Source organism: Crocuta crocuta, unplaced genomic scaffold (assembly GCF_008692635.1).
Source record: "Crocuta crocuta isolate KB4526 unplaced genomic scaffold, BGI_CrCroc_1.0 scaffold479, whole genome shotgun sequence".
NCBI classification, from domain to species: Eukaryota; Metazoa; Chordata; class Mammalia; order Carnivora; family Hyaenidae; genus Crocuta; species Crocuta crocuta.
The window spans coordinates 786,740-799,913 of NW_027531875.1; the positions used below are offsets into that span (position 1 = coordinate 786,740).

General features: G+C 34.6%; 1 protein-coding gene across 1 annotated transcript in view; it reads left to right on the forward strand.

The window, feature by feature from the left end:
• The first annotated feature begins 1,358 nt into the window (after nucleotides 1-1,358).
• Nucleotides 1,359-13,174, forward strand: part of PKHD1L1 (PKHD1 like 1) — a 149,037-nt gene continuing 137,221 nt past the window's right edge. The window contains exons 1-8 of the mRNA XM_077772932.1: nucleotides 1,359-1,416; nucleotides 1,974-2,118; nucleotides 3,048-3,156; nucleotides 4,404-4,461; nucleotides 5,790-5,883; nucleotides 8,763-8,816; nucleotides 9,462-9,535; nucleotides 10,774-10,816. Coding sequence (XP_077629058.1) covers nucleotides 1,359-1,416; nucleotides 1,974-2,118; nucleotides 3,048-3,156; nucleotides 4,404-4,461; nucleotides 5,790-5,883; nucleotides 8,763-8,816; nucleotides 9,462-9,535; nucleotides 10,774-10,816 — 635 coding nt within the window. The remainder of the gene's footprint in view (nucleotides 1,417-1,973; nucleotides 2,119-3,047; nucleotides 3,157-4,403; nucleotides 4,462-5,789; nucleotides 5,884-8,762; nucleotides 8,817-9,461; nucleotides 9,536-10,773; nucleotides 10,817-13,174) is intronic.

Sequence of the window (13,174 nt, forward strand, 5' to 3'; positions counted from 1 at the left end):
GTGATTATTAGCACATGACCACAAAACCTGTGTTACTCTGAAACATGTGGCCTAGTAGAATGATGGAATGATCTATTAAAGGCAAGTCTAAGATCCCAGCTAGGGAACAGTGTCTTGTGGGATGGGATGCCAGCCTCCATCATGTGCCGTATGCATGGAGCCAATGGCAGATACATCCTGCTGTTTCCCAAGAAACAGAATGCTTGGAGCTGGAAAAAAAATGGTTATTCTCTGTCATTATTGCTCCTAGTGATCCCAAAACTGAATCTGTGCTTTCTGTCCCTATGGTTTTAGATTCTGCTGTATTTGGGGTCTGAGGGTCCAGTTATAGAATGCTTTTTTTTTTTTTTCCTAGAGAGAGTGTATGCAGATGAGCTAGTGGGGTAGGGACAGGAAGAGGGGAACAGAAGATCTAAAGTGAGCTCCATGCTGAAAGCAGAGAACCCGATGGGGGGCTCAAATTCACAAACTGTGAGATCATGACCTAAACCAAGGTTGGACACTGAACTGACTGAGCCACCCAGGCACCCCTAGAGAATGCTTTTGCCAGGGATCCCTACATGGCTTCCACTGAACTGAAGCTACCACTACTACCTGATCACTTTGAATTCATCAAACATAATTAGCAGACTACTAAAGATAATCAGTTCTGATGATCATGGAGAGGTAGGGTTGCTTTGCCTAATGGAGATAGGGAGGAATATGTCTGGAATTCAGGGTATTAATGGAGTATCTCTTGGCTTCCATGTCCAGTGATAACTGTGAATAGGCAATTATGGTAACCATAACCTAAGAAGGGCAAGGCAATTAAGGGCTCAGACACTCAGGATGAAGGCAAGTGTCACTCCATTAGTTGAAGTACAGGTTAAGGGTAAGGAAATCTACAATGGGTGGTAAAAAAAAAAAGGGGGGGGGGAGGAAGGGATGGTATGGTGAGTGAGTATTCATTATAGCCTCAGGAATAGTTGTGTTAGTGTGGCCTGTATCTTGCCCCACTAACCCTCTGGTATTAAATCTTTAGCAGAGCTCTTGGCTTGATAATGGATTATACTTAAAATGTACATAAGCATGTCTATATGTTGTGAAGAGTTGATTGTTGTGAAGGGTTGACTGTTTACACTCAGCTTCACATCCTCTCCTAATGCTAGCCACAGTCATGGCAAATAGTGCCTCATTTACTTTGACACTGACTATGCTTGTAGCTCTTGCCTTCTGTTCCCGTAGCAGGTCTTTGTCTACTGTCCCAGGGCTTCGCTGATGCAGTAACTTGGGACATTGGAACTCATATGGCATATGGGTGTATGTGCAGCCTGAAAGTGCAGGAAAAACACTTTTCCCCTAGGGAGAACCCTCAACTAATGGGGACAAGATTTGATGAAGTGATGTTTCTTGCCATTGATTCTTTGATTCTGAGAGGTAGTCTATAATTTCCTTGGAAATTTCCAGCAAGATTGAATTGCAACTGTGCTTGTGGCTCGGGTTTTCTTTCTTCAGGTTTTATTCTCTTTTGTCCAAAAGGGGTCACTACTTGAATAAGCCATTTGCTTCCAAGTCCATGCCTCAGATTTTGCTTTATAGGAACTCAAGGTAAAGATCCCATCCCTTATAAAATAGTGTTTGACCCAACTATTCTTCCTATCCCATCAGGCCTGCTTGTTTTCACAGTAGTTATCCCCAGCAGCTATAGCATCTGATGCAGGTTTCCACACTCTACCCCTGGAATATAAGCTATTTAATTCCATGCCTGGCAAATAATAGGTTCTCAAGCATTACTTTTCTAGATAAATGAATTGAAAGCAAATTTTTATGCTTCTAAGAAGGATTATAATCATAGGGATAAATACAAAATAGGTTAACTGCTTACTTTAGTACTATTCCTTATTATTTATTGATGATTCAGTACTGAATGACAATTGTTAGATCTTTGAAAACGGAATTCCATCAATAATAATTCAGTGTTTTTACTTTTCCAGGTTTTGCTCAAGCAAACCAGTTTAACTATGGAGTTGATAATGCTGAGTTGGGAAACAGTGTTCAATTAGTTTCCTCTTTCCGATCATTTTCTTGTGATGTAGAAAAGGATTCAAGTCATTCAACTCAAATTACCTGCTATACTAGGTATGTTTTATAGTACCTTTAATAAGAGTATTTTTCTCATATATGTATTAGTATTATATAGTGTTTTATATAATCTGGCTATTATAATATTTTCTGATGATCAGTTATCTTTATTTTATGAAGTTTAGACTATTTTATAAATTTATTGTATTGAGTTGTAATGCTTTTTCCACATATTGGCACAGTAAAATATATTCTAAATCCTTTCCCAGGTTATTAGAGCTATTATCTTATCATTATTGATCCCTTTTAGAAGATAAATGGCTACTATTAAATTATAATGATGCTCCTCAAAATATCAAAACTGTGCTTTCCTGTTTGGTTTGATTAATTTTGTTCAAGTCTTGACATGGTCATTAAGATTAAAGATGATCATTTAGTATAGTGACATTTCAAGTTCTTTACTATCAGACCAAAATGATGTTTGTTATTAGCAACTTAGAGGAAAAATTAATCATTATAAATGGCAACTTTTATAATAAAACAGGTCGCACATATTCCAGAGGATTTCATCTATGGCTATTTTTAGTAGCAAAAGCTCTCTTAGAAATTAAATCAAAAATTAAAAAAAACCCAACGCATAGCATAACTGTACCAAGGTGACAATGTTAGTGTTTCAAGTGATTATTCTTACATTTGTAAATACATTTGTTTTCCTTCTCCTCAGTGAGCACCCATGCACTTAGAATAAGCATTTGTCTGAGGTCCGTCATGTTAGAATCTGCAGCACAGAGTTGCGGATGGACATCTTTCCATAATATAGGATGGAATTCTAATAATATAGAATGGAACTTAACTGTACATCATTTAGAGTTTTGCACATTTTGTTTCAAAAATGACTTGTAGTCTGGGACAGTATTTTTCATTGATGGTATAAATGAAATAAAAGAGTCATTGCATTCCTTATATGTTCTTCATTTGCTTTGCAGAGCAATGCCAGAGGATTCCTACACTGTGCGAGTCAGTGTGGATGGGGTTCCTGTTACGGAAAGTAATACCTGCAGAGGTCGCCTTGACAGCTGGGCATGCACCTTCAATGTACATAGGATCTCCCCTTGAACTTACGGATAATAGATCTTGTGCTTTCTTTCTTTCAGAAGTGGGCTTTTATTTTACAGATTTTTAAAATCTATTTCTACATTTAAAAAATACACTAGCAGGTAGCTAAGGATAACTTTACTCAGTTTTAATTATCTTCTATATAAGAATCTCTTATTTATTTGTTTCCCTCTTTAATTTTACTAATGAATTAAACTTTTAAACTTTAAATTTTTTCCTCACTCACAGTCTTTTTCTCTTTCTCCACTTCTACTCTTAGTTTGATTTTCCTTTTCTTATTTTCACTGGACTCAACTTCGTTTTAAATAACCTTTCATTTTTTTATAATTTCTAATACGAAGTCATAAAATATTATTGCACATACCATAGAAGTCATTCAAAATATAATTACCCTATATAGAGATATTTACAATAATACATTTCTTCTAAGGATCATCCATATTTTTAAAAAAATTATGTGTGTCTATCAAAAGTATTAGAGTTCCCATCACCCTTGTGAGCTCCCCGGGCTTTTGCTTTCTCCCAATTCCAATTTTGTTTGTTATAATTCTTAAGAATTATACCTGCATTGCTCTAGAAAATTATCATTAGCTTAGTTACTAAAGCTTACTTTGATGGACTTCTGCCAGGTTTTGCTTCTGCTTAGGAAATATGCTTTGTTATTTTTTCTCCATTGGCTTAAATAAAAGAGGGTTTCTGTAATTTTATTTCACCAAATTCCTAGAAGTTGTCACTAGAGAGCCTTATTATTAGAGTTTGACTTACAGTGATAACAAAAGATGATTGTGAAAATTCCAAGCTGAAAATATTTTGAAATGAAAGAGGATTTTAGTGGCTAAGGAAAAAATCTTGAATAATCAGAATAATATTCTAAACTTTATTTTCTTATATGTAAAAAGAGATATTTTGACAGTCATATTATGGATATTGTTTATTTTTTTTTAATTTTGTTAACGTTTTATTTATTTCTGAGAGAGAGCGAGACAACGTGAGCAGGGGAGGGTCAGAGAAAGAGGGAGACACAGAATCTGAAATAGGCTCCAGGCTCTGAGCTAGCTGTCAGCACAGAGCCTGATGTGGGGCTCGAACCCACGAACCATGAAATCATGACCTGAGCCGAAGTCGGCCGCTTAACCAACTGAGCCACCAAGGAGCCCCTATGGATATTATTTAATTGTAAATAATCTAAGAAGAGATATTAACTTATTGACTGTATTATTTTACAGGCAAAAAGTTTCAGAACCCCAACAATAAAGAGCATCACACCTTTATCTGGAACTCCAGGTCTGTTATATGACAACTGAAATATTTGTTTTGGTTTGTAGTCATTAATTTAATTTTTAGTATATAAAATTATACCTGATAATTTGTAAGTAACATTTATTTTTTTATTAAAGCTTTTATTTATTGATTGATTTTGAGAGACAGCGTGCATGAGTGAGTTGGGGATGGGCAGAGGGAGAGGAAGAGAGAATCCTCAGCAGGCTCCGCACTGTCAGTGCAGAGCCCGGCGCATGGCTCAAACTCACAAACTGAGATCATGACTTGAGCCAAAACTGAGTCGGACACCCAACTGACTGAGTTATTCGTGTGCCCTAAACAACACATTTCTGATTGTACAATACCTCCCAATATTTCAAAAATTATTTTCAATGGTTGTATCTGAATCTGCTATAAAGTATTTAACTATACCCCTATTGGACATTTAGCTGGCTTCCACTTTATTAGTGTTATAATTATTCCAGTTTATAATACCAACAGGAATATGTGAAAATGCCCATGTCTATACTCTTAACAACTTTAGTACTAATTTTTTTCAAGTATTTATATGAAAAATGTAGTAGCTTATTTCTAATTTTTCCAATTCTTGATTTATGCAGTTAAATTTACTCATTTATATATATTTATTGACCATTTGTATTTCTTCTTTTATTAATTACTTGCTCATCTCCTTGGTTTAATTTAATGCTAGTCAATTTTTTCCATATTAAGTTATAAGAATTCTTTATATTTTAAAGATATTAACTTTTTATATGTTATATATGTGGAAAATATTTTTTTAATTTACCATTTACTTCTAAATTTTATTAATGGTTTTTTCTGTTATTAAGACATTTTTTATTTTCTAAATTAAATCTACAGATCTTAACCATTGTTATGTTTTCATTCACTTTTATGCTGTAGGCCATACCACCCCAATTATATAGATATTATACAAATTTATACTTATTTTTCAAGAGTTTTTATGGTTTTATTTTTATATTTAATTTTTATTTCTCCTAAGATTTATTTATTTATTTGGTAGGGATCTTATTTATTTTTTCAAATATATCATTCATGACCCAGGCAGTATTTATTGAATAATTCATTCTGTTTTCTGTGAAAAACTTCTTTGATATATAAATACTTATAGATAGTGCTTTAATACATATATACTCATTTTATTGTATTTGCTAGAACTTTCAGAACAATGCTAAACAATAGTGACGAACATTGTAGGATATAAGTATCTGGATGCCTGTTTTATGGGGGATACCTCTGATGTTGGATATTAAGTATATGGGTGTATGGGTAGATAATCTTACACAGACTTGTTTGTTTATTTGTTTTAGGTACACTAATAACTATCCAAGGCAGAATCTTCACTGATGTCTATGGAAGTAATACTGCATTAAGCTCAAATGGGAAAAATGTTAGGATTTTGAGGTAAATTTTTGATGTGGAAACATACTTTTATCATGATATCCCATGATATGATATTCTAAAATTAATGGGTCCAATGAGTTTAAAAATCACTACAATGTGAGTGGATTAGCTGGTATATTTTCAGCCATATTATAGGAAGCAAAGTAGATTATTAGATGATTCATCGACATGAAAGCAAATGGCCAACATGCCTTTCTTTTTGGTCTGACATATTTCTTTATTTTTCTGTAATGGATATTATTAACAGAAGGCACATGGAGGCAAGTTCAAGAGTAATTGAGTTGGTCATAGAACTTTATTACTGGATAACGCCTTACCTAATTTAACTGCCTCAATTTGCATGTATATGTAAGTGTGTAGCTTGGAGGTTTATAGTTTAGTCAGGATTGGGGGCAAGGAGGACCGAAGCCTCCTGACATGTAGTTTGGCTCTTTTCCTTTCATACCATGGTGCATGGGAGAGTGCTGAAACTAAAAATGGTTAATAACTTAAGTAGGATTTGAACACTGGTTCCTCCATTTACTAGCTACAGACCAGATGGTAATATTACTTAGTATGATAGTATTTGATACTTAATATCAAAAAATAATTGTCCACAATTGGACCAGAAACTAGCATTTTCACTAGCATTATCTTTCTGTAGCATAGGAGTGCTATACCTATCTCAGTCGTGCCTTGCAAGACTGAAAGCCCTCTTTATTTCCTATAGAAGGAAGTACAGAATCCATATTATGGCTTTGAAGAGGCTCCATGCTTATTGAATACATGTATAAAATGGATAAATAGATAAATTAGATAACAATTCACACAACAATTAGAAGGTTTTTTTAAATACTAAAAAGGTGATATATGTGTATACACACATATGAGTATATCATTGTGTAAAGCAAGTAATTTGAAAGGTTTTCCCAAATGAAATAAAGGTAATTTAGGTGACATTCTATGAGATAGAACTCAAATCACATTTGGATGCATGTGTAACACTCTGGAAATGTTTGTATTGATTGCTTATATATAGTAAAATGAGTACTAAACAGAGAAATGAATATTTAACATTTTGTATAGACAGTTTAGCATAAAGATTTTATTTGCTTCTATATAGTTGAATGCTATGAATGGCTTATATTCTAATTCTTAGATGGGGTTTTCTAAGTCATCCTTTCCAATAATAATGCCAGGAAATAGAAAGCTTAACCTTCAAGGAGATTCCTTTTTTTTCCCAGTTGTAACTGAAATTTCCTGTGCTTAGTACAGAGGAATGGAGAGAAATTATTTCATGAAATTATAGAACTGCAGTCAGCAGCGACCTAGAGATCAGCCTACCCAGCCCTTGGACCCTGGAAACCCTAAGATCCTATATATAAATGTAGAAAATCTTTTCACACACCTATTGATGTGAGAGACGAAGGTCTTAGAACTGTGTTTATCTCATTTTACCATCTTTATTGTGACACCTGGTCCCCCAAAGCAGTTTACTGGGCCTGATTCCATTAACAGGGAGCAATGGGCCATGTTCTGGGCAGAAGTCAGGACACCAAAGCGTTCAAGCAGTTTCTGCTTCTCACAGTTCTTGTCAATTCAGCCTAATCTTCAAACTCAGACAAAGTACAGATTATAGAGGACACACAAATAGCTAATGGACTTGGTGCCCACCAAGCAGATTTTGGTCTAAAAGATGGGATGAAAAAAATGTATATATTTAAGGGCAAATAGGGTAGTAATGCCACTGACAGATAAACCCAGACCACTGTGGCAATCACTGGGCATGGTTAAGAGCACCTACTGGAGCCCAACTGCCTGGGTTTGAATTCTCGATCTATTCCTTAGGGCTGTAGGCTTAAGCAAGCTACTCAACCTTCCTGCCTCAGTTTTTTCATCTATAGAATGGAAGAGTAACAGTAAGATGGTTGTAAGGTTTAAATGTAGTTAAGTGTCTGTAAGTGTTCGCTGCTAAATTTACTATTTAGGTGCAATAAGGCGAGAGGTTAGAAGGAGACTTTGAATCCATAAATCTCATACAGGGTACAGTAATTCAGTGTTCTTGCTTTACAAACCTAATGTAATGGTAAGTGAAAAGATTAGTGTTTAAAAGTATATTAAAAAGTGTAAAGTTCTCTGCAAACGGAAGTCCTTACTTTTTTAAGACTTCAGGTTTGTATCTGCACTTACTTTGAATCTGGTTTTCAGCACAGAAGCTGGGTGGTTTATGCTGAGTGCGGCCAAGAATACAGTCCCAGTCAGTCACGCCTGCCAGTTTCCAATAGCATCGGGTTCTTTCCTCCGTAAAGCAGTAGGTTGACCTGGTCAGCTGGGGACATGCACAGGCGGATGTTTCCCTGCAGCCTAACCCTGCCTCTTCCAGGGTTATCTCCATTCCAGTGGCGTTGAAGATGTTGTTCTCTTCATCCTGGTTACTCTGTGGGGTTTCTGCTGTGGACCTTGCCTAATTCCTACCTACAGGAATTAAAGGAACATACTTACTGTGTGTTCCAAAACACAAAATCCTGTTTTGTATTTGAATTAATGAAACTTCTGATGGAAGAGTCCCCATTATCTGTTTCTACATCGTCTGTTCCTGTGGTGTTATCACTTTCTAACACATACATTATGATTATCATGTTTATTGTCAGGTCTCTCCCAGTTAGAATGTCAGTCCCACCAGGGCAAGATTTTTGTTTTGTTCCCTGATGTGTGCCAGTACCTACAGCAGAGGCTGCAACATAATAGATATACAATAGGTGTTTGTTGAAGGAACGGGTGATGGATAATAATAAGTGATTAAGAGAAAAATATAAGGTGTCAGTGAGCTTAGTGGGACGGGAGTATTTTGAAATGATTTACTAAACGTAACGATCTTTTCCAATAAAATATTTGTACAGAGTTTATATTGGAGGAATGCCCTGTGAGCTTCTCATACCACAATCTGATAATTTGTAAGTAATTCAAATAATTTTCCTTAGAAAACGAATAGTAGATATGAACATACCAGTGTAAATAGTAATGTCTAGCAATACTCTATAGCTTAATACTCTAAAATATGGTATAAAATTATAATATTTTATACAGTAAATTAGCAATCATTTATATAGTTAGCTGTAACCTGATATCCTCTATTGTCTCCAGTATAGTATGATATGAACTATTATTAAGTTATTATGTTTTGGGATATTTTGAGAAATATCTTTATCAAATAATTATTTCATTTTTTAGCATTTAAAAATATTTAAAAGGAATAGCAATGGGGATAGCCAAATTAACTACAAAATATTTAATTATAAACTGAAGCTTTATTCAAGTATCTTCAGCCAAGGCTGGGAACTATTTTCATTTTACAGAAATTTTCGTTACAGCAACCGTTTCTATCCTGATACATATTCTAAAGTCCAAAAGATGTTTTCAAGGAAACACAGTTTTTATTTTATTTTATTTATTTTATTTTACTTTACTTAAGTTAATTCAATTTTATTATTTTTTTGATAATAAATCGATCTTTATTATATAGATACTTAAGGGAAATACAGTATTTAAAAACTTTAGTGTCAATATAAACTTTGGAATTAACACATATATTTTATTAGGTATGGGCTAAAACTAGATCATCCAAATGGAGACATGGGTTCTATGATTTGTAAGACGACTGGAACCTATATTGGTAAATGTTGATCATCATTCTTCATAATTCTCAGAAATGCCTCGCTCTATTTCCTTGTTTCATATTCTCTTAGACCTCCCGTGCATCTTCATCCCTTTCTTTAAAATTAACATTTCCTCTTTACCTTGGCTTCTTTTCAGTTTCATGTAAGCATGTATGAATTACCTTTTTCGTAAGGTTTACATTTAAGGTAAGCTTCTTCAGATTTCTTTTTCTTTTTTTTTTATTCTTCTGTCATCCAGAAAATTCCATTAGTAATTTAGCTGTTTTCCCTGTAGCCTTACTTTTTGTTGTTGTTGTTGTTTTTTCTCTTTGCTGTATGTACTCCGGACACATAAATCCTTCAGTTCTTTTTTTTCCAGTTTTATATGAACATATATCACTGTATAAGTTTAAGGCATACAACATGATGGCTTGATATACACATATTGTGAAATGCTTACCAGAGCAGGCATCCGTTTTTAGAAGGAGCTTCACTTCATTCTGTCTTGGAGCCTTTGCAAGCCTCCCATCCTGAGAATTTCAGATACAATGTCATGTCTTCAAAACAGCCTTCCCTGATGCCCTGCCTTCCACTCTCAAAGTTCACCCTCCTCTTTGATATCATAATTTTTGGTTCTCTGTTTGAGTCATTGCTCTTGGCTGACTGTTTCCTCTACTGCACAGTATGTGCAGTTCAGAGAACTGAGGGCTCACCCTGCGTCTCTCATCTCCTTAGCAGAGTGTCTCCCCCAAATAAATAGCTATTGAATGAATGAAGGAAATTAGAGGACTGTATGGTTATGTATATGTCCTTTTATCATTCTTCATTCATTATTATATTTATCAGGTTTTTCTAGTTATAGTTTTTAAAAATTTTTTAAGTTTATTTAAGAGTGTGTGAGTGGGGCATGGGTAGAGAGAGAGCAGGACAGAGGATCTGAAGAAGGCTCTGTGCTGACAGCAGAAAGCCCGATGTGGGGCTTGAACTCATGAACCATGAGATCATGACCTGAACTGAAGGCAGACGCTTAACTGACTGAGCCACTCAGGCACACCTCTGGTTATAATCTTGAGATATCTTAGTATGTATATTTTAAAATACTTCTTTCAGATAATGTCTTTGAGGATTAATAAATGGTTGTGTAATTACAGTTTTAGTTTTAAATTACTTTGGTTTTAAATCAGCTTTATAATGTATAGTTATTGTTCTCCTGTGATTGGGAATTTAATTGATTGTGTATTTTAATTAATTCCAGGTCATCACAATGTCAGCTTCATCTTGGATAGTGATTATGGAAGGTAGGTCATTTTGTAAATAATTTTCATAATTGAGTCAACTGGGTAAATAAAATAAAAGTACATATTTACTTTGTGCTATAGATCCAGAGATTAAAGAACTGCTAATCACTTTTTTCTCCCAAGTTAACATTTAAGAGGTCTGTAACTCCCTTTCTCTAATTTGTGCCTCAGACACAGCCTTTTAACTGTTGGAAAATCTAGCACTACCTAAAACAACAAATAAATCTTTGATTGCGATATTGAAAAGGGTTCTTTTATGTCTTACAGCTTTTCTGACTTAAATTGTAAGTCTTTTGATAACTAAATAGTTCACTTTTGATGTGAACTAATGTAAAAATAAATAAAATCCCACAGTTATATTACCAGATAAAGGTGTTCATTTAAAGTATCAAGACATACAGAGTGATGAATGATGGCAGCTACAGCTCTCAATTGTCCATCTTAGCACCAATGTTAATCACTTATATTCATGATTTTTTTTTGTTTTGTTTTTTTGTTTTTTTTTTCAGTGATAAGCATTTTATTTCAAGAGATTTATTCTGTAGACACAGAATAAAGGGGAAATTTTATTTATTTATGTACCAAGGTAGGTTTTTACTCATACGACCCTACAGCACAATCCCATGTAATAATTCAAAATCCATTTGTGCTAATGGTAGCTGTTTTGACCCCAACAAGTCAAAGAGTTAATTTTATTGAATTAAGTCTTTCAAAGCCATGTCTCTCAGGGAATTCATGCATGAGCACTGGCTGGATGAGGAAATCATGATTTTTAATAAAGCTAGAAATCATATCTAGATATCCCACATCCTAATTTCACTACGAAAGACTGTATGTTTATAGAAATAGCAGAATATGCAAAACTCAACACATGTTGCAAACCTCATATTGCAGATAATAAAGAACATTTAGTGGCAGACATGGTGCTAAGCACTTTACATATATTGTCTAGCTGAATTCTCCCAAAGAAGCTATAAAATTGAGAGTTATCATCTCCCCAGAGTTTCACGCTGGGAACAGTGAGAATCGGGAATGTTGAATAATTTGCACATGGATATTCAGCCTGTCGGAAGCAGTGAGGTGTGTGAACCCACACAGCCTAACTCCAGCCTCTGAGCCCTCTGTTCCGGTGATCTGCCAAGAGTGGTGGAGGATTACAGCCGTAGAACCACATCACATCACCACGTGACATCCTGATCGAGGATTCTTTGACCATGGCAAAGATTACCCCACCTCTCTGTTTATTTGCAAATGTGTGGGGGCATTTGTTGGCTGTCAAAGTAACTGAGGCATGTTAATGGCCTTTTATGGGCAGAACCAAGATGTGCCAAACCTAAATGAATTATTCTGCTCAAAGTATCATAGTATCTCCCAATGAGAAAATGAGCCGGTTAACAGAAATCCAAATAAATCATAAATTCTAGCCATCCAATACTAATATAGCTGTAATAGATCAATAATAGGATAAGTCTGTTGATTTCTTTTTTGTTTCTGAGGAGAGACCAATGATTAGAAAAGATGGAAAAAGATTAAAAAGACTGAAAAAGATTGAGAAGAATGGCAATATTACAATCAAAGTAGATGTTATTCCTCACAGACTGTCCTCAAAGATGACATTTGATAATAAAGTTCATGCATGAAACTGTAATTGAGTTGGTGAGCCAAATCCATTATCATTATATTTGAGGATCATCTGGTTCCAGGCGTCCAGAGGCAATAGGTTTATAACAAAGTGATGATTGGGCTGCACACTTTATTATAGACCATTATAGACTGGACCAAAACCATGAAGAAGGTTAAGATTCAAGGGCAAACCATAGTGGATGGTATATAAATGGTACTAAGACTCACCGTTGTGATTTCCATGGTGCAAATGACTTAGTGTCCCATGTTTTACCAGTTATCTTCTGCAAAGACACTACCTATATACATATAACTTGTTAGGAGTAGGGCAATAGGATTTTACTGAAAAGATTAGAAAATCATATTAGAAGCAGTAATTATTAAGTTTTAAATGATTTCTTGAAATATATATACATTTTTTTAATGCCACTTTCATTCTTCTTCAGGTGGAAAAGATGAATTCTTAGTTCTGAGTCTGTATGAAAGGTATTAATTACCAAATCCATCACAGATTTCTCAGAGAAATAATTATCCAAAAATAGGTTTGAGTGATCAAGCTTGAATGTGATTGATAAATATATATAAATCAGCATGTTTCATTAACATGCCCTGAAACTTTCAATTTTAAAAAGCCAACCAATTTGCACATAATATAGACAAAAATATTACTTAAGATAGTTGACTCTGTGATCTTGACATATAGTTCCTTTTTTTTTTTTTTTTTTTTTTATCCTT